The sequence below is a fragment of the Sylvia atricapilla genome, chromosome 10 (assembly GCF_009819655.1).
Source record: "Sylvia atricapilla isolate bSylAtr1 chromosome 10, bSylAtr1.pri, whole genome shotgun sequence".
Classification (NCBI taxonomy): Eukaryota; Metazoa; Chordata; class Aves; order Passeriformes; family Sylviidae; genus Sylvia; species Sylvia atricapilla.
The window spans coordinates 9,296,726-9,313,912 of record NC_089149.1 but is presented as its reverse complement, the minus strand read 5'-3'; the positions used below and the strand labels follow the sequence as shown (position 1 = coordinate 9,313,912).

The 17,187-nt window shown below is 52.5% G+C and overlaps 1 protein-coding gene across 1 annotated transcript; it reads right to left on the bottom strand.

The window, feature by feature from the left end:
* Positions 1-8,398: 8,398 nt before the first annotated feature.
* NPPC (natriuretic peptide C) lies at positions 8,399-12,269 on the bottom strand. Its single transcript, XM_066325898.1, has 3 exons — positions 12,070-12,269; positions 10,360-10,677; positions 8,399-8,935 (listed from the first exon to the last, which is right to left on the bottom strand). Exons 1-2 carry the CDS (start codon positions 12,160-12,162, stop codon positions 10,390-10,392), a joined length of 381 nt encoding a protein of 126 aa, XP_066181995.1. The 5' UTR covers positions 12,163-12,269; the 3' UTR covers positions 8,399-8,935; positions 10,360-10,389.
* Between the last annotated feature and the right edge of the window lie 4,918 nt (positions 12,270-17,187).

Below are 17,187 nucleotides of genomic sequence, written 5' to 3'. Positions count from 1 at the left end.
TGATTCTTGGTGTATGTTGACCAAAGGCCTGACTCATCTCTCTGATGCATCTGGGAGACAAGGAAGCTTCTTCACGTCTTGTCAGTAGTTCATCTTTGTCCAGATTTGTGCAGAAGGATCTGTGGCAAAGCTGGTAGCTGATCCCCATGTCCTGAGCCTAAACAGCTTTGATACCTGGTTGTGGAAGGTTCATAGTTGTGTTCTTAGACCAGTCAGTTCCTTCCTTTCCATGTAGCAGAGTGCTGCTTTGTAGTTTGGCCCCTGCATTTCACTTCTGTAAAGAGAAGCTCTTTCTCTGAGCAGGCAGGGGAGCTGTTTAGGCAGAGGACTGTGACAGTGCTCCAGTCCTGCAGCCAGCTGTCACCTGCATTTGCTTGTGCAATGCACGTGCCTTCCTCTTATTGCTACCAGGACTCTTTGCCATCTGCATGTTTCCAGTCCTTAGTCACAGGACTTGCTCATTTGTGAAAGTAAATCCCTCTCCTTTTCTTCTCCTGCAGTGCAGGCACACCAGCTTTTAATATTGAGACAAAGGTCTAAACACCCTCCCTCCATCTTCCTGTGGGCCAAGTCCCAGAAACTTCTGATTCTGGTCAGGCTTCTGATTTTTTAGGAGCTTTCTCCCCTGCTAGAAATGGAACAAGGATGTTAGATGGATAAGCCCAGAGCACAAAGCCTTCACCAGTAACTCAAGGGAACCTGTTTCCCAAGTAGTGGCAGTATTAGCTCCTGTTTCAGCTTCTCCCAGTGTTCAGCTGACAGCTTCTCAGGAGGTGCAGGTGGACCTTGTGTCCCCAAGAGTGTGTGATGGAGATGGACTGGGTCTGTTTCTGCCTTGCTGTGTGAATAGTTGCAATGTGCTGGTCATCCAGTTCCTCACTGGATTTGACTAGTGAGGAGAGGTTCTATGGTCCTCTTTCCTTTCCAGTTCTAATATCTGTCCTGCAAAATGGCAGGAATACAAATGCATTTGGGAATAATTTTAGCTCCTCATCAAGCCACAGTCTGCTGGGGAAGTAGATGTAAGCTTGGCATCCTTGGTGTTTATTCCCTGCCAGTTACAGGAGTCACATTAGTTTGCTGAAGCTTCTTTAGTGGTTGGAAGTTTTTGAGTTTGTTCTTACGTTTTTGCTGTTCTCAAAGCCTGGCTGGGGGTGAAGATCTTATTTACGCTTTGGTTCGCATTGCCTTTGATCAGCAAAGCAGCAAGGGAGGAAATAGCACTTTGAACAAAAAGCTGTCCCATGTCTGATGATGACAGAGAAGGGACTGGAATATTGGAGGAGATGGAGCTGTTTGCATGTTTGGCTTTCCTGGTGTGCCAGCGAAGGGCTTGGTGCTGCAAAAGGAGGGGGACATCTGCAGTGAGCCCAGGCTGAGATGAGTCATTAACAAATGACATGCACAGAGTACCTGGGGGAGGCAAACAGCTCTGCAGCAGCTGGTTAATGAATCTGGCTTGAAGGAAAGAGTTAGAAGCTATTCCAGGAATGAAGCAGAAGGCAGAGTTGTTAACAGGCAAGGATGCAGGAGGTGCTGTGCTGTTTGAGAAGGACAACAGATAAAGACTGCATCGACGCCCTGTGACTACAGGAAGGGCAACAACTCAGAGCAGAGTTGTGTGATTTAGAGGCTGAATTGTGGGTAGTTTCGAGTGGGGGGCGCCCAGGAAGCTGAACTGCTGTGGGGATGAGAGGGAGGTGGGAGCAGAGTCAGATTTGATGCAAACTCCCATGGATTGCCTGTGCCTGCTGGAGGCAGCTAACACAGCTTGTCTGAGCACTGCTGGACACTGCTCCCTGGTGCAGGGCAAGCATCCTGCCCTGCTTTGGTTTATGGCAGCAATGGGATGCTCCAGCTGCAGCTTGTTCCAAGATTGCAGCAGGACAGACTTTGTGCTATTGAACTTCTGTTTGCCTTTTCCACCCAGAGGGAGAGAAAATGGGTGGAAACTGCCTTCCCTCTGCTCTTCAGGGCTTTATTGTCTAGCTTTGTGTTCTGCAGCTCCACTTGTACTAGTGCTTGTTTAATATGGAATTGAGCACTGAGCTGGAAAATGGAAGAGAGGATCTGAGCTGATTGCAGTGCTGGTAGGCTGCCCTAGCCCTAAAGCTGTGCCTCATGCTAACAAATGTCCCTGGCATTCCTGCCGAGACTCTTGTTGATACCAGCTAACATCAGGCAATTCTGGAACATGATAAAGCAGTGCTGATATCAGTCTTTAACAGAAAAAAAAAAAAAAAAAGTTTTGCTTTGAAATCTCTTCTTCTTTTACTTCCCTCTTCACTTTCTCAGCAAAGTTGAATGCTAACTTGTGTGGTGAGAGCAGGAGTGAAAATCAGTGATGCTGACAGATCCTTCTGTCTTCAGATTTGAGACCTGTCCTGCAGTCAGACCTAGGAAATCCCATGGATGCTTGTGGAGCTGCTCTCAGGCTTGCAGGTCTCTGTCTGTGGATTGTGTACAGGAGTAGGACCTGCAGAGCTGCTCTCCCGAGTGAAGTTTGGGAAAGTGAAGCTTTTGTTCCTTACAGAAGATAGTGTTGGAAAGAAACAGCCATTTTCCCATCAGCCCTGCAAAGTGAATTTTGCTGAACATCTTCAGTTCCTGAAAGAATGTAAAAGGATGCAGACCCCAGAGGGTGTTTTTGTTGTTAGTGTTCTTACCCTATGAGGGCAAAATGCGTTGGTCCATGAGTGTGAAGCAGACTTCTGCTTACTCATTGCAGGGAACACAGAAGAAACAGTGCCCTTACCTTTGATAGCTGTATGAGGACATGAATCACATGGGTAAACCAGACTTTTCCTAAACTTTCAGTTCTGTACAGGTTTATATGAGTTCAGCTAAGCTAAAAACCACTCAAAGCCTACCCCTGCATAGTAAAACAGCCCAGAGTTGAGCATTTGTGGGGCTGTTGATGCTGGGAATTGTTATTTTTGGTCTGAGTCTGTTGCAAACTGCAATGCAGAAAAACAACCTTCCTCTTTATTATTCTAAATAATGGGGAAATGGAGAAATCTAAGAGCTTGCCCCACAAATACAATAGACCCAAATTGCCCCATTTCAGGCACCTGGTCACGGAATTTCCTGTTGTTTTTTTTTTGCACCCCACCAAGTCCTCTGTAACACCCGATCTAATGCAGGGGAACCAAAACCTGAGTCTGCATAGCATATTTTTGTGTAATCTGAGAGAGAGTAACCCAGGAGCATCAAGAAAGGTAGCTTAAAGTTTAGAGAGATCTCAGTTCCTCAATACCTCAACCTTGTATTCTTAATACAGAATTTACCCTGACAATCTGAATTTCTCGGCAGTGTTTTTAGGAATATGTCATTGTTTCATTGTGCTCCATGACGAAGGTCCATGTCTCTCAGGGGCTGTTGACATTTTGCTGATAGTTCCTCAAGTTTGGCCCTCCCTCAGAGTTCCCAGAGGCAAGTGATTGTACTCTGTAAAGAGTGTGTGTTTACCACCTAGCCTGGGCTGCCCCTGCCTCTCAGTGTCCCCGTGGTGCTGTTCCCCTCTCCTGTGGGTCAGCCAGGCAAAGGAATGGGCAGAGCAGCACTTTGCTCCCTCTTTGAACCCACAGGCACGAACGCTTCTCTGTGCAGTGTGTACATCTCATGATATGCCCCACTGGAGATTGCCTGAGTGTGGTAGCTGTGACCACAGTTTTTTCTTGTTGATAAGAAAAGATGTCCCTGCTCTAGTGAACGTGCATACATACACACTGGAAATTGCAGGCAGTAATGGGATGCCATAAGGTCATTTAACAGTCCTGAAATATGTATTTCCCCACAGAGCACAAAAGAATTTGTGCCAGTAGTCCTTGCTTGCTCTAATTCTAGTAGAAGATGGGACACACTTCCACATCTCCAGATCTCCAAAGAGCCTTTGGAAAACCTGTATCATTAGGGTGTTTTGAAATGCCCTAATCACACATGATGCCTGTGTGTTTCTGGAAGAGCTGATTGTGGGGGGTAAGCAAAGCCTCGCTCCATCAGTGATCTGCCTCTTTGTGAGTATTTGGAGCTTGTCTGACCATAGGCTGTATTTTCATTGATATGAGGTTTGGAAGTAGTGGTCTCTCGCCCTCCAGACTCTTTCCAAAGAGGCTGTTTATCTCACCAGTCTTCATGTTTCACTCACTGTCTCATGATTAGCACAAAGACTGCTCTGTGCTGATGCAGTAAGTAACGTCTTGGTGTCTCATTGTCACCTTCACAGCTGTTAGAGAGCACCAGTTCCTTCAGGATCACCTGCCAGCTGTGATGCTGTGCCTTTTACATCTGAGATGACACCTTTCGTTGCTGGCAGACAAGCCAGGTGGGTAGGCATTGCTCCTCAGAGCTGTTCTGCATCTCAGGAGGCTCAGGCTGTAGCCTGGTTCAGCATAAAGGAAATCAAGGACAAGGACAGTGTTGTAAATAAGGGGTAAAGTGCAGAGCTGTGTCTTCTTCCAGCTCTGCTGCAGCTGCAGAGAGCAACCTTGGGCAGATCAGTTCTTCTGCAGCTGCATTTCCCAGGACAGCCTTGCTCCTGCCTGCTGACTGCCACAGGGTCCTGGTCTCCTGGCTGCGGAGAGGCTGGTTGCTGATGAAGAAGATGCATGTGTGTGGTAGGGGTGAAATCTTACACCTTTTAAGCTTTTCCAGAAGTCATCTTCCTTTTAAGTAGCATACCCCTCTTTTCTCCTGGTGCAGATAAGGTGGTCCATTGTGGGACTATCAGCCTGGAGTATTATGGGTTGTATACCAGGTTAATTATGGAAGGGGCAGGAAAAATAGCCTGTGCAGTTTTCAATGATATCAAAGGGATGCTACCTAATGATTTTCCTATTAGCTCTTTCCCCATCCTGCCGGAGTTGCTGCAGAAGTGTCATTTACAAAGGCAGTTTGCAACTCATTACCCTGGATTTTCACCGTGGTTCTGCTCCAGAGAGTGTGGGCTTCTGCTGTGTGCCCCAACCTAATGAATTGCCTGATTCGGTTAGTGCTGCCATATCTCCTGACAAGGTTAGTTGCTGACTGACAGGAAGGGGCCGGAATTCAATTCCCTTCTTGTTTTTAACTCACGCTTGTGTCAGGTGCAGGCTCCCTCTGGAAGTTGTCCTGTGATCCCTTCCCTTTGTTTTTCTGCATTCCGAGGGAAGCAGCCCATGCTCGGAGGAGTCCTGGAGCAAGTGGCAGGGGCATGTGTGTTGCTGCCCCTGGCAGTCCCTGCTCCATGCCTCAAGTCCCTTTCCAGATGGAAAATTCCTTTGCTCTTCTGCTCTGAGACTCTGGGCTTCTCTGTTTCTTCATTGCTTTGGGATTTGCTGTCAACTGAGCTGGGCTTTGTAACCCTTCAGCAATAACTATCTGGGAAAAGTTGCATGAATGATACCAGGGAAAAGCATGCAATATGGGCTGGGGGAACAGAACTGGTTTCCCACACATTAGAATGCAACAGTGTCCCTGTTGTGAGTGCTCCAAGGTCTGCTCCAGCCTGTTTGGGCTTTGCCAGGCACATGTACTCCAGCACTGGAGGAAGCTTGTTGTCCTTTTCCACTAGAGATCTGTGTGCTTTTTCAGGCTGGGAGATTATGGGTCAACTCCTGCTAGGAATTGCTCCTAGAGAGGAGAAATCTAGGCTGTTCCTACCTCATGTCACGAGTGTTCCCATTTGGAAGCTGAATCGGCTACTGCTCATTCAGCTGGTGGTGCAGGAAATGTGTAGGTCCCATGAGTGCTAATTTGATCTGGGCAGGGGACCATGGGACTCCTGCTCCCCTCATTTCCAGGTGTTTGTACACACCTGTGCTAAAGGCTATTGTCTGAGACTGTGGTTGATATATCAGATGCCACCTCCTGAGGCTGCACCTTGCATCCAGAACAATTGTTGTTCACTTATGCTGTCTGGGCTGGGATGTAGCAGGGGAATTTTCCAGGGCTGGCCGTGGATTCTTTCATGGGATGTTGTGAGGATCTGACCTAGCTGGCCCACAGAGGAGGCAGTGATGCGAGATGAATTTGTTTTTGCTGCACAAGATGCCTCCTTGCCTCTTAATTAGATTCCTGTGGCCCCTCTTTCTTGCTGCCCTTGTTCTTTACTGAGCCCCTGTCAGGGAGACCCAGTTGTGGCCATTTTGGGTGATTGCTGTGTTCTAATGAGCTGCTTCTGATTCCCATTCTTGTTTGTCCAGTGAAGCAGGAAAGTGCTCATCAGTGCTCTGAGAACTGACCTCTGCTAGCAGTGCCACTCTCTGCCTGTTAGACCCACTGGCCTGGCTGTGCCATGGAGTGGCTGAGGTTGAGTGGATCTGAGCTTTCCCAAGTGTTCTTTCACCCCTGAATGCTGCCTTCTCTCTTGCACATCAGCTCCACCACACATGGACACGATACTCCCATCCTGCTGGTGGGAATCCACATCCTGAGGGACAGGGTGGCTTATCCCTGATCAGACCTGAAGCAGCAAAGGGAGGAACCAAGCTGTTATCCTCTGCCACTGACCAGGAGCTCTAGCTCTGATTGCTCTTCTTTGCCAAGCTAATGACCTTTTGCCATACAGCTTTACCCTTTTCCTTGAGCTTGCTCTTTCCCAGGAAGCTCAGTGGATGGAAGGGACCCATGCTGTGGGCTGTGCTTTTTCTCTTGGACAATGCTGCGGAGGAGAAATGGGAATCCAGACTATACATGACCCCAGGCTGTGATCTTCTATCTCCCAACCTTATCTCAGGTTCTCCCTCACTTAAGTGGTCAAATTGTGTGGATTGAATTCCTGAGACAGAGTCACTGCTGCTGTGTGGAGGACAACCCCTCTTTCACCAGGAAGGTGGTTTTATTTCAGCTTTGGCTTGCAGCAAAAAGCCAAAACTGGAAGAAGAATTGTCCCCACCTTGGTCGCAACTTGTCACTTCGTCATGGTCACTACTCTGGCTTCATGCTCAAGGACCAGAACCCTGAGTGGGACCTGCATCACCACCTTCTTACACCTCTGTTCAGACCTGGCTGTGCAAGGTCTGCACAGTAATAGATACCTTATTGTTCTTTAGGTTTCCTGGGTGACAGTGGACAATCCCCTCTAATGGGCATCTCTTTAGGAGCTCCTCATACAGCCCCTCATTTTATCTAAAGATGTGTGGAGTTGGAAGGGTGTATTTGCCTTACAGAGCCCTGACAGTGGGTTGTTGTTCCCTGTGGGAGCTGCCACTTGCCTATCTTGCCTCCTTCCCTGCCAGGGTCTTGGTTTTGTTCTCCATAGGCAACAACTTATGTGTTCCATCAGCTGCTGCTCCCCGCCCAGCTGGACCCTGTGGGCACTGTGAGGTGGGTACCTGTCTGTGATGGAGGCCGTGCTCATGCCAGGTCAGAAACGTCCCCTATGCACTCCTAACCTGATGATTGAGCTGTCTGTGCACCCAGTGTTCTGTCAGAGCTGGGGTGAGTCTGGCTGGAGGTTTCTATGGTTTCCTGGTGGTTGCTAAGGAAAAGGATCGCTTTGCCTCTGGGTCTTGGTGACTTTCTTTTTGCCCTGTCCTAGGCACTGGAGCCCAGTGGAACATAATGCTCGTTGTTCCCAGCCCACTACAATGGCCAGAGCATAATTTGTGACTCCTGTCACGGCTGGGCTGGGCGCCTGCCACTCTCTTTTTTTCTAAGGCCTCTTTGAAGAATGAGACCAAAGAGCCTTCAAGCAGGAGTTTGCGTGTTTACTGCACTCCCCGCCCCCTCGCTTGCTGTTTCCTTTAGAGCTCCGAGTCATTTTAACAATTTATTTCATGCACTTTACATAGCAAGAAGCTGTAGCAACAGCTGTGTCCATGAATCCTTACCAGGCAGCTCTCAGTATATTTTGGTCTGTCTGTGTATTGTCCCTGGCTCAGTTAAATAAATCTCTGCTGGAGGAAGGGACTTTATAGCTTAGTGGCAAAGGGCTGGCAAATGGGAATATCAACAAGACACTTAGCGAGCCTCTGGATCCTGGAATAGCAGTGTCTCTGGCACAAAGCTCTGCTCCCACCAGCGCAGCTGGGGGCCAGATCCAGCGCGGGCTCTTTGTTGCTGTCAGCAGGGACGGCGTCTCCACCCGGCACCAGTGGTGGAGCGTAGTTATGGGCTGAAGCTTGGACCAGAAGCAGTTAAAGCACGTGTAGGACAGACGCTGCCCTTGTCACACTGCTGTCCATCCAGGTCTCCACTGTTAATTTCCACGGGTGCCATTTGGAATCTGGGCATGGATGTGCTGCCCGAGGCCGTGTGCTCTCACAGGGACTCAGCTGGGGTCTGCAGAGTCTTGCAGCGCTGGGCAGGGTTCGGTCCATCAGAGCATTACAGGATGGGGCACAAGTTTACTTTTGCGTATGGGATCAAAGCTTAAAAGATCAGCTGGCCTTTCTCTCACTCCTGACTTTTCTAAAACATCTGAACAATTTCTTCTTTAGCTCTGTTAAAATCAATCAACCCAACATTTAAATTGTATGTGAATTTCATAAATAAAGACAGGTTACAAAATGCCACATGGAATGATTTTTTTTTAAGTTTTTCAACTACTTAGGACAAAAAATGTTACAATGCTTGACTTTTCATTTAGTTACATAAATAATTTTTTTATAAATATCTCTTTATAAACAATATATAAATAGCTTTACAACATAAATACATTTATGCATGACATGAATTTACAAACAGCAACGTTATACAGCTGGCTTCATCAGTCTCTTGGAAAAGCACTGTCCCTTGTCTCAGTGAGTGTTTGTATATATAATATATATAAGATAGAGAGCACTTGTTAAAAAAATAACAAAACCAAAACAGTTGGTGCCATGACTCCTCGTACCAAAAAGAAAAACACAGCCACATCTTTTGTCCATTCCAAGGGGGTCTCTGCTTCTCTAGGTGTTGCCTGGGGGATGGCCGTGCGTGGCCACGCATGGTAGTGGACTACGGATTCAAAGCCCTGCGAGGAACAAGAACAAAGTGCTCATTAGTACTTGCCATGCAGCACCCCTTACCCATCCCCAGCCAAAACCCCTGCGAAAGTAACCACAGCCTGGGGCTGAGGGATGCTGGACTCTGCAGAAGACGTCCCTGAGCTTTCTGCTTGTGCTAAAGCAAGGAAGAAGTGCACCCTTTGCTTTCTGGCTGGTGTTCAGGGGAGAGGCTGAGGAAAGCTGCTGCTCCCCCTGCCCTTGTGTCTGTTGGAGGTTTTTTTCTTCTTCTGATGGGTTTAGTGAGAGAGAATGGGTGTGACCTGTCTACATGGTGTATGTGTGTTCCTCTGGAAGCCCTGAGCTGGCAATACTTGGCAATATTGAGGAGTCTCTAAATGAGAGGGAGGAGAAAAACAGCACCCATCTCTCCAGGACAGGCCATAGACCAGCACTGGCATTCCATTGGCACCTTTGGGTTGTGCTATTCCCATCACTCTGCAGAGCAGCAGGATGCTGGATCCAGTCCCCTCTGTGCCCAGTTATGTTACCACAGGGCTGGGCATGTCCCTGTCAGTGAGGCAGTGCTGTGCCACAGGAAGAAGAACAAGTGGCCTGGGCTGAAGTGGTAAGTTCTTCCCGAAGTGTGAGTTCATCTGTGTGTGTCCTGCTGGCAGGGCCAGGCCAGAACGGTGCCTCACTGTCCCCAGCACCTGGCAGGGGAGGCACTGCCATGTTTTTCCCAAATCCATCACTGTGGGGAAGAGACACTCCTTCACCCATTGGTTGCTACACAGTGGCTGTGAAGCACCATGGGAAGAACTTCTCCCAGCTTCTCAAAACTTGATCAGATACAAAGCTGCAGTTAGGAAAGTGCTACTCGTGGCTGTCATCACACATAGAAGACACCTGGGGAACTTATGTATTGTTTTTCCTTAAATTAAAAGCACTAGTGCATGGCTGAGACAGGAGCCTCACTAACTCTCCAACTGCAGGCACACAGGGGGTAACCCTGCCCTCCTGACATCTATCTATAGGTCACCTAAGTGTATCAAGCACAGGGAGCAACTGGGAACATGTGGCTGCACCGGAGCTCCTTCTGCATCCTCCCCGGAGCCTACGGGTCTAGCTCAGCTTAGGGGGAATCCAGTTTGACCTGCTGCGGGAGCAGCTGGGGTCTCTGACCTTCTGCAGGGCAAAACAGCAGGAGGGCCGGTGGATTCCAGACGGGAATGTAATAAGGCAAACTTTGGGGTTCTCCTCTTTTCCCGCCAACAAAGCCGGGGTTGCAAGGCTCAGCGGGACGAACACTTGCAGTCCGGTCCGCTGGCATCTCGCGTTCGCGGGCAGAGCATCTTCCGCACCCCCTGCGGTATCGGAGCGCGGCCCCATCCCGGCCCCATCCCGGCCCCATCCCGGCCCCATCCCGGCCCCGGCCCGGCCGCGCACTCACCGCCAGGGGTCCCTCAGCATCCGAGGCCGCTCATGGCGCCGATGCGATCCAGCTTGAGCCCGAAGCAGCCCTTGCCCAGGCCTTCTTGTGGAGGCCCTTGTGGCGGCGGCCCGGCGGGTCCTGCAGCAGCCGCGCCCAGCCCGCCCGCGGCCGCGCCTCTGCCCGCGCCTCCCGCGCCTCCCGCGGGCCCGAGCCGCCGCCGCCGCCGCTCCGCTCCTTCTCCCGCTCCTTCTCCCGCTCTTTCTCCCGCTCCGCCGCCTCGGGCGGACCCGCTGCCGCCGCCGCCGCCGCTGCCGCCGCTGCCGAGCCGCGGGAGGCCTGTGGGGAGGAGAGGGTCAGAGCGCCGCCGTCCCCAGCGATCTCTTTAGTGTTGGAGACCCTCCGTAAGGGACCGCAGAGGGGTCGGTGTATCCCCTCTGCGATGCAAACTCGCGATTGGGTCTGTGCCTGGCAGTGCACTCCATCACCCCGCGGCTGTGCCCAAGGCATGTTCTCACATCCCTAAACCTGTGCTCCCTTCTGTGGGGTCAGAGCATCCCCCTGACCCACACCAGTGACCTGCCCCGGTCACTGCATATCCACACAGCACCTCCAAAGGGCTGGTGGTGCTGCAATCCCTCAGCTGTGCTGCTGTCTCTGTCCTGTCGTCCCATCCCGTCCTCCCCCCCACCCATAATCTGAAAGGGCCAGAAAACTGGTAGGTCCTTTCCTTTCAGACCCCTTCGGTCACTGCATCCCTCACCAGTTTTCAGATTATAGAGAGGGGTCCTGCCCCACAGCTCCCCCTGCACCCCTCCCTTGCAGAATGTCCCCAGCAGTGGTGGGGAGATCAGGATTCCTCCTCCCTGCTGCTCCCTCCCCTAGTTAATGCTCTCTGTGTCCTCCCAATCCTCCAATTCTGACCCACAATTGGAGAGACACACCTCCTTCCTTGCTGTCCCCCCATCTCCCAGGCCTTCCATCTCTTCCCCTGCTCAGAGCTGCTGTCCTCCAAGCCCTGGAAATGTTCATCCTCATTCTTTTTCCCAACATCCCCCTGTCTCAACACTTTTTCTTCAGCCTGCAGCCCAGTGCCTTACAGGGACACCACCACTCCTATCCCACTGCTGTCCTGGGGCACCCCTCAGACCGTGTCCCCATCTCTATGCCCAGACCTTGGGGCAGTGCCACCCAGTGTCGGTGGCCTCGGGCACATCCCTCCTCCTCAGCATCTCGGCACAACCAGGTCTCTGGGACACTCATTCGGGGCTCCCCTTCCCCATGGGACTCGCGGGGAAGGGGCACACACTTCTATGCCCCTGCCCGGCCTGTTCGGTCAGGACTGCCCGGAGGGCTCTGGTCTCGCACCGTGTCCCACCGTGCACCTGCTGCCTGCCCCGCTCTCTGCTCCCCCTCCCCCGTGCCCGGCACAGCGCGGTCCGCAGGGTGACTCCGGGGAGCAGACTGCCACCTTCCCCTGCCCGATCCCGCGGGCTGCGGGGCGCACCGCGTCCCACTCCAGCCTCTGCCTTGGGGCTGATGTCCCCGGACGTTCGGGGCAGCTTGCAGAAGCAGAGAGTCCCCCTCGCAGTCAAACAGCCCAAACAGAGAAAAGACTCCCTCTTTGCACTGAATCCGGCACCCCACAGTCACCCCGCGTCTCCCCCTGTGCCGTTAGGGCTCTGAGCGGGACCGGGAGAGGAGGAAGAGCCGGAGAAAGCTCCAGCCTACCTTCTGTGGGAGCTGAGACGCCGGCTTCGCCTCCAGCCTGACGGAGAGCAGCGCGAGTAAAAGTCCACCAGCCAGCAAGGGTGAGATCTGCATCCTGCGGGGCCGAGCGGGAGGGGGGCCGGGGGGGCAGCGGGGAGCCGGGGGCAGCCCCGGGGAGAGGACGGGACCGACGGGAGTCAAAGTTCAGAGCGGAGCCCCGAGGTCCCTCCTGCCGCCTGCGAAGAGCCGAGCTAGTGAACTTGGGCTGCTTTCTGCTTCATTCATTTTATAACCCAACCTGCTCGGTGATGTCATCTAAATACCCAGGTCCAACCCGGTCTCCACTTCACAACAGCAGGAATTCAAAGTGGGGGGTGGTGGTATTCCCTCTCCCCTGGTAGTAACAAATGACACAAGACAACCAGCTCGGGGAGCTGGAGACCCGAAAGGGAAAGCGGGGGGCATTTGGCTTGATGCCCCCGCCCTCCCCCAAACGCCCCCGGACCCCGCTGTAAACTGTCTGTCCTGCCCCTGCCGGCTGCCCCACGGCCCCTCCGCTCCCCGCACTGCCCTGCTGACCTCCCGCGGGAGAACACGGGCCAGGCGAGGGGGGTGGTCCCGGTGGTCCGCGGTGCGGGATTCATCCCAAAAGACAGGAATGAGCCAAAAAGCACCTTTTTAAAAATTTCACCTCCCGCCCCTGACATCTAGGGTTAAATCAGAAACTGTGCCTCCCAGGTCCCTGCTTGGCAGGAGCAGGGCCACTGTCCTCCGTGACAGGGACGCTGGGGACACAAAGGGATGGAGGGGACAGCAGTGCTTCTTGAGGGCACCTAAGAGGGTCTCTCGGCTCAGGGGGCTGACCTGCTTTTCCTGCATTTGTGAGGATCTGGATGGTGTTCCTGGCCCCGGAGATGGGGCATTGCAAGCACCCTGGGGATGTCCTCTGCAGGGCACAGTCAGTGTCACAGGGTCCCTTCTGGGGACAGAACCTCACAGGCTGACCCACTGCAGGGTTGTGCAGCCTGACCTTCCTCTGACCTGTCCCCGGAGCTAGAGGGTACAGGAGAAAGATGTGATCCCGGGACTAACCCCAGTGGATCACAGGGCCTCTGAGAAGGCACCTTGCTCTCAGCTTTCCCTTTGCCTGGCTGGCAGAGCAGGATTTGTGACTCTGCTACTTCTGGGGCTGGCACTGGGCAGCTCTGGAGCGCTGCTGGCTTTTGCTGATGGAGCTGAACACCATCCCTGGCCCTCAGTCTGGGGGAAATGCTCTTATTGGCATATAAGGCCAGAGGAAAGACACCCCTTTCTTTGCAGAAGCATCCAGGCCTGGATTGCATTAAACTGGGTTTGTACCCCAAATCCCTTCCCCATGACCAGGGAAACATTCTTTGCTCTTCCCCCTGTCCCTGGGGTCTGTTCCAGTCTGGTCTTTTCCTCCTGCTCTGTATCCCAGTCTTTCTGGGCTCTGCTGCTCCACAAATCTCTGGGGAGCTGCCCCTGCTGGGGGACCATGGCTCTTTGGGGGTCTGCAGTATTCCCGCTCAGGAGCAGGGAGATATTTCCTCCTCCACAGCCCAGGCTACTGGGCACGGGACACTTCAAATGAGATTGGCTTTTCAGCTTCATGTGAATGGGAGCTGGAAGGAGAAGGTCTCGGTGTTTTTTCCATTGTGCCTGCCAGGTGGAGACAACTTGGACTTTTTTGAGTGTGAAGCTGTGCTTGGGCACTTGTCTGCGTGCAGGCAGAGCAAAGTGATGGAGCCGGGATTAGAGCCGGCCCCGGGTGCCAGAGAGCCGTGGGTGCAGGCAAGGAGCAGAGAGAGGCCCCTTCTCTCGGGGTTCAGTCCTTGTCCCACACGAAGTACAGCTGGAATGTGACAGCTAGCCTGTCCAGGGTGCAAGGAATGGGGGGCTCTGCACCACTAGCCCCATCAGCAAGGCTTCTGCAGGGGAAAGGGGAGCAGCAGCTGAGCCCTGGGTCTCCACAATCTGGGGAAGTTCGGGGTGCCCGAGGCCACCAGCAGCTCAGTAGCCCCCACAGAATCCTGCCATCAGTGGGTACACTGGCTCCTGCCCTGCAGGTGCCCCATGGCTTTTCCCGGTGGATCCGGGGTGGGGAAGGCAACGAGGCAGATGGCTGTGGAGAAATGTCACAGTGTGGGCAGGAAGGGCCACCTCAGTTGCCACCAGCCCCCCTCACACGCTGCAGTTCGTGGGGTCGGTACCGGAGCTGTTCCTCCCCTCGCCCCAGAGGATTAGAGCATCGCCACAAATGCCACAACGTGGTCAGGTCTCAGCCAGTGCCTGCCCGCAGGAGGCTCGTCCCTGCCCTCGGCTCTCACTAGCGTGGTTTTCATTAGTGTGTTTTCTTTGTCACACTGTGCAGAGCCTCGGGTTTGAGGGGGGAGACTGAGGGCTGTGCTTTATAAATCCAATTAGTCTTGTTATTCAAATTACTCTGCCGAAGTCAGAGCCGGGCGCACACAAAGCCTTAACTCAAACCAGATTGGATCCGTTGGGGTGGCAAAAGCTCCAAGTGGGGAGCAGAGGTGTACAGGAAGGGTTAAAAGTGTGGAACCCTTTTGCTTGCTGGGGTGGGGGCCTGGAAGCTTTTAACCCTTAAAGGGATGGGCCTTCATTAGTGCACAGCCCTGTGGGATGATCACCCAGGATGAGAACTGGCAGACTCAGGGCATGTGTGCAAAATGAGAAGTGCAGAGATAAGGTTGAGCTCACAGGGGTCTTCCCCAGGGATTGGAGAGCAAAGAGGATCCTGCACAGCTGCAGAAGGAGGGATGGAGACCTGTAGGGTGGGCTGGAGGGGTGACACCCCTCCCCCATTGCACCCAGAGGCCCAAAGAGAGCCAGGAGGAGAGAAAGGCACCAGGGCTGGTCTGTCCCTGAGAAATAGCAATGTCGAACCTGGATTATGGGGAATGGGTTGCTGTGGGGATGAAAATGGGGAGACAAATGCTGCTGAATCTTGGCAAAGTGGAGTGAGCCCTGAGTGTGGGGACTTTTGGTGTGTAGGAAGTGGGGAAGGGAGCAGAGACTGTGTTGTGTGTGTGAGAGAGCACACATGTCCCCTGTCTGAGGATGGAGAAGGGTTCATCAAAGTATGACCACTGCCAGCATGATTTGGAGAGTGGGAGGAGATGGGTCATGGGGATATGTGTGACAGCAGCATGGAGTGTTGTGGCCCCATCACAAGGAAGGGGTGAATGATGCCTGTGGGTGAGGCTGTGTCCTGCTGGGCAGCAGTCTGGAGCTCTGGGGCAAGGCTCAGGAGAGCCGTGGCTCTCCTGGCTGAAATTAGGAGCCAGGTTTTCCAGGCACCTTGTGGAGGATGATGTCAAGAAGGTTCACAGGATAGAAATATGGACTCAAGTCTGAAGTAAGCTGCTACTGTAGCAGTGAACAGGCAGTGATCCACCTCATTTTTCTTCATCTCACTTATCCTTAGGGAGCATGCTTCTTATTGATTTGGGAAATCACTGGCCAGATTTATGTCTCTTCTGCTGCCTTGGGCCAAGAGAGCATTTCCTGACCAAGAGATGGATAACCCTAGGATGAGGATTTTCAGCTGATGCCATGTGAAAGCCAATCACTCCTTTGCAAAAAGAGACATCAGAAGGCTGAGTGCATGTGATGGTGATGCCAGAGTGGCTGATGTTTTCCCATAACCAGCAGCCAACCCAAGGAGTTGCTGGTTAAGAACCATCCCAGATGGTGGGATGAAGGAGGTACAAAGATGGAGCAGCTATTAGGGCAAGAGAGCTACTTGTCCTCTAGCACAGCCACCAACTACCAGTCCCCAGGAATATGATGTGTGCTGTGTTCACCAAGAGTATGTCACCAAGGGTTTGATATGCCACAACAGGTATTTTTTACAGTTGGTTTTCTGCTTTTTTACAGGTTTTAGAGTACCTCTCTAGGGATCTGATCATAGCCAGTTCAGTAAAAACCAGTTTGAAGAGAGATTTCAGTTTTGATTATTGGGATGGATGAGCAGCCTCTGGTGCATGCAGGGGACTATCTGGTCCCACTTCTGTGGTGATGCGCCTCCTGAGGATGCTTTGAAGAAAGCTTTGTTGGGGAATTGGGGAATAAATCTGTAGGCCCTGAGGCAGGAGCATTGTTCAGCAGCTCAGACCTGACCACTACTAGCCCCCAGCCCCAGCTGCCACCAGGTTGTCATGGGGATGGGGTGGTTCCACACACAGGGGTGTGATGCTCCTGGGGTGCTGTCTGAAACACTGATGGAGATTTTGGCCTGTTTGAACATCCCTGGTGTTTGTTTTGGATGCTGCTGCTGAATGAGGCATTAGAGGAAACACTAGAGGATTACAGGAAACACTATGTGATTTTGCACTTTCCCCTGTCTCCTTTGGGTCTGCAAGAGGGCTGAGGATACAGGCATGGCCAATATCCCCTCTTCCCAAATGGAGATGGTGCTGGGCAGACACCCCACAGAGCTGCCCTGATGGGGGCAGGCAAGAATGGGGCTGCATGTGCTGCAAGGGTTAGAGACCAAGAGGGCTTCTCTGTCCCCTCCCAAAACCTCCCAGAGTGGCAAAGCTGAGGGGAAGAGGGCAAGCCCCAGGCAGAGACTCACAGATCTTTGCTGGTGAAGTGCTGATATCCTGACAGGCACAGTGTGTTTTTCCCCCAGGGCTTTGCTTTTTGGGATTTGCCATTTCTCCTGGGCTTCCTAGGATGCTACAATTCTCCTCTTGATATTCTGGGTGTTTTTCCCAGGGTTATGATGGGATATCTGTGCTCCAGAGCTGGGATGCCTCACTGCTCTGGTGGGAGCAGGAACACAGTGTCTCAGGGTTTTGTTGAATGTCAATAAAATTAAGCAATTCTAACGCACGGGTGACTCCACACCACGAGCTTCCCTCTGCATCAGTCCTCAGAGGATTAGGATTGCACTGCCTCCAGCTCCTGGCAGCCTCATCTCTGCAGCTGATGTAGCAGCAGGTTGTTGGGATTTTCCAAGCCAAATGCCACAGTCATCTTTGTCCTCCTTTTTTTCAGACGCCTTCCCCCCAGAAATGGGGCAGTGTTTCACCCACAGCTTTGGGGTCCCAACATCATCCCAGGCTTGCTGGTTTTGACCCTCCCTTTGGG

Coding starts and splice junctions, on each gene's coding strand:
- NPPC (XM_066325898.1), bottom strand. CDS start 12,162: ATGCAGATCTCACCCTTGCTGGCTGGTGGACTTTTACTCGCGCTGCTC. Junction 10,678..12,069: donor CGTCTCAGCTCCCACAGAAG/GTAGGCTGGAGC, acceptor TCCTCCCCACAG/GCCTCCCGCGGCTCGGCAGC.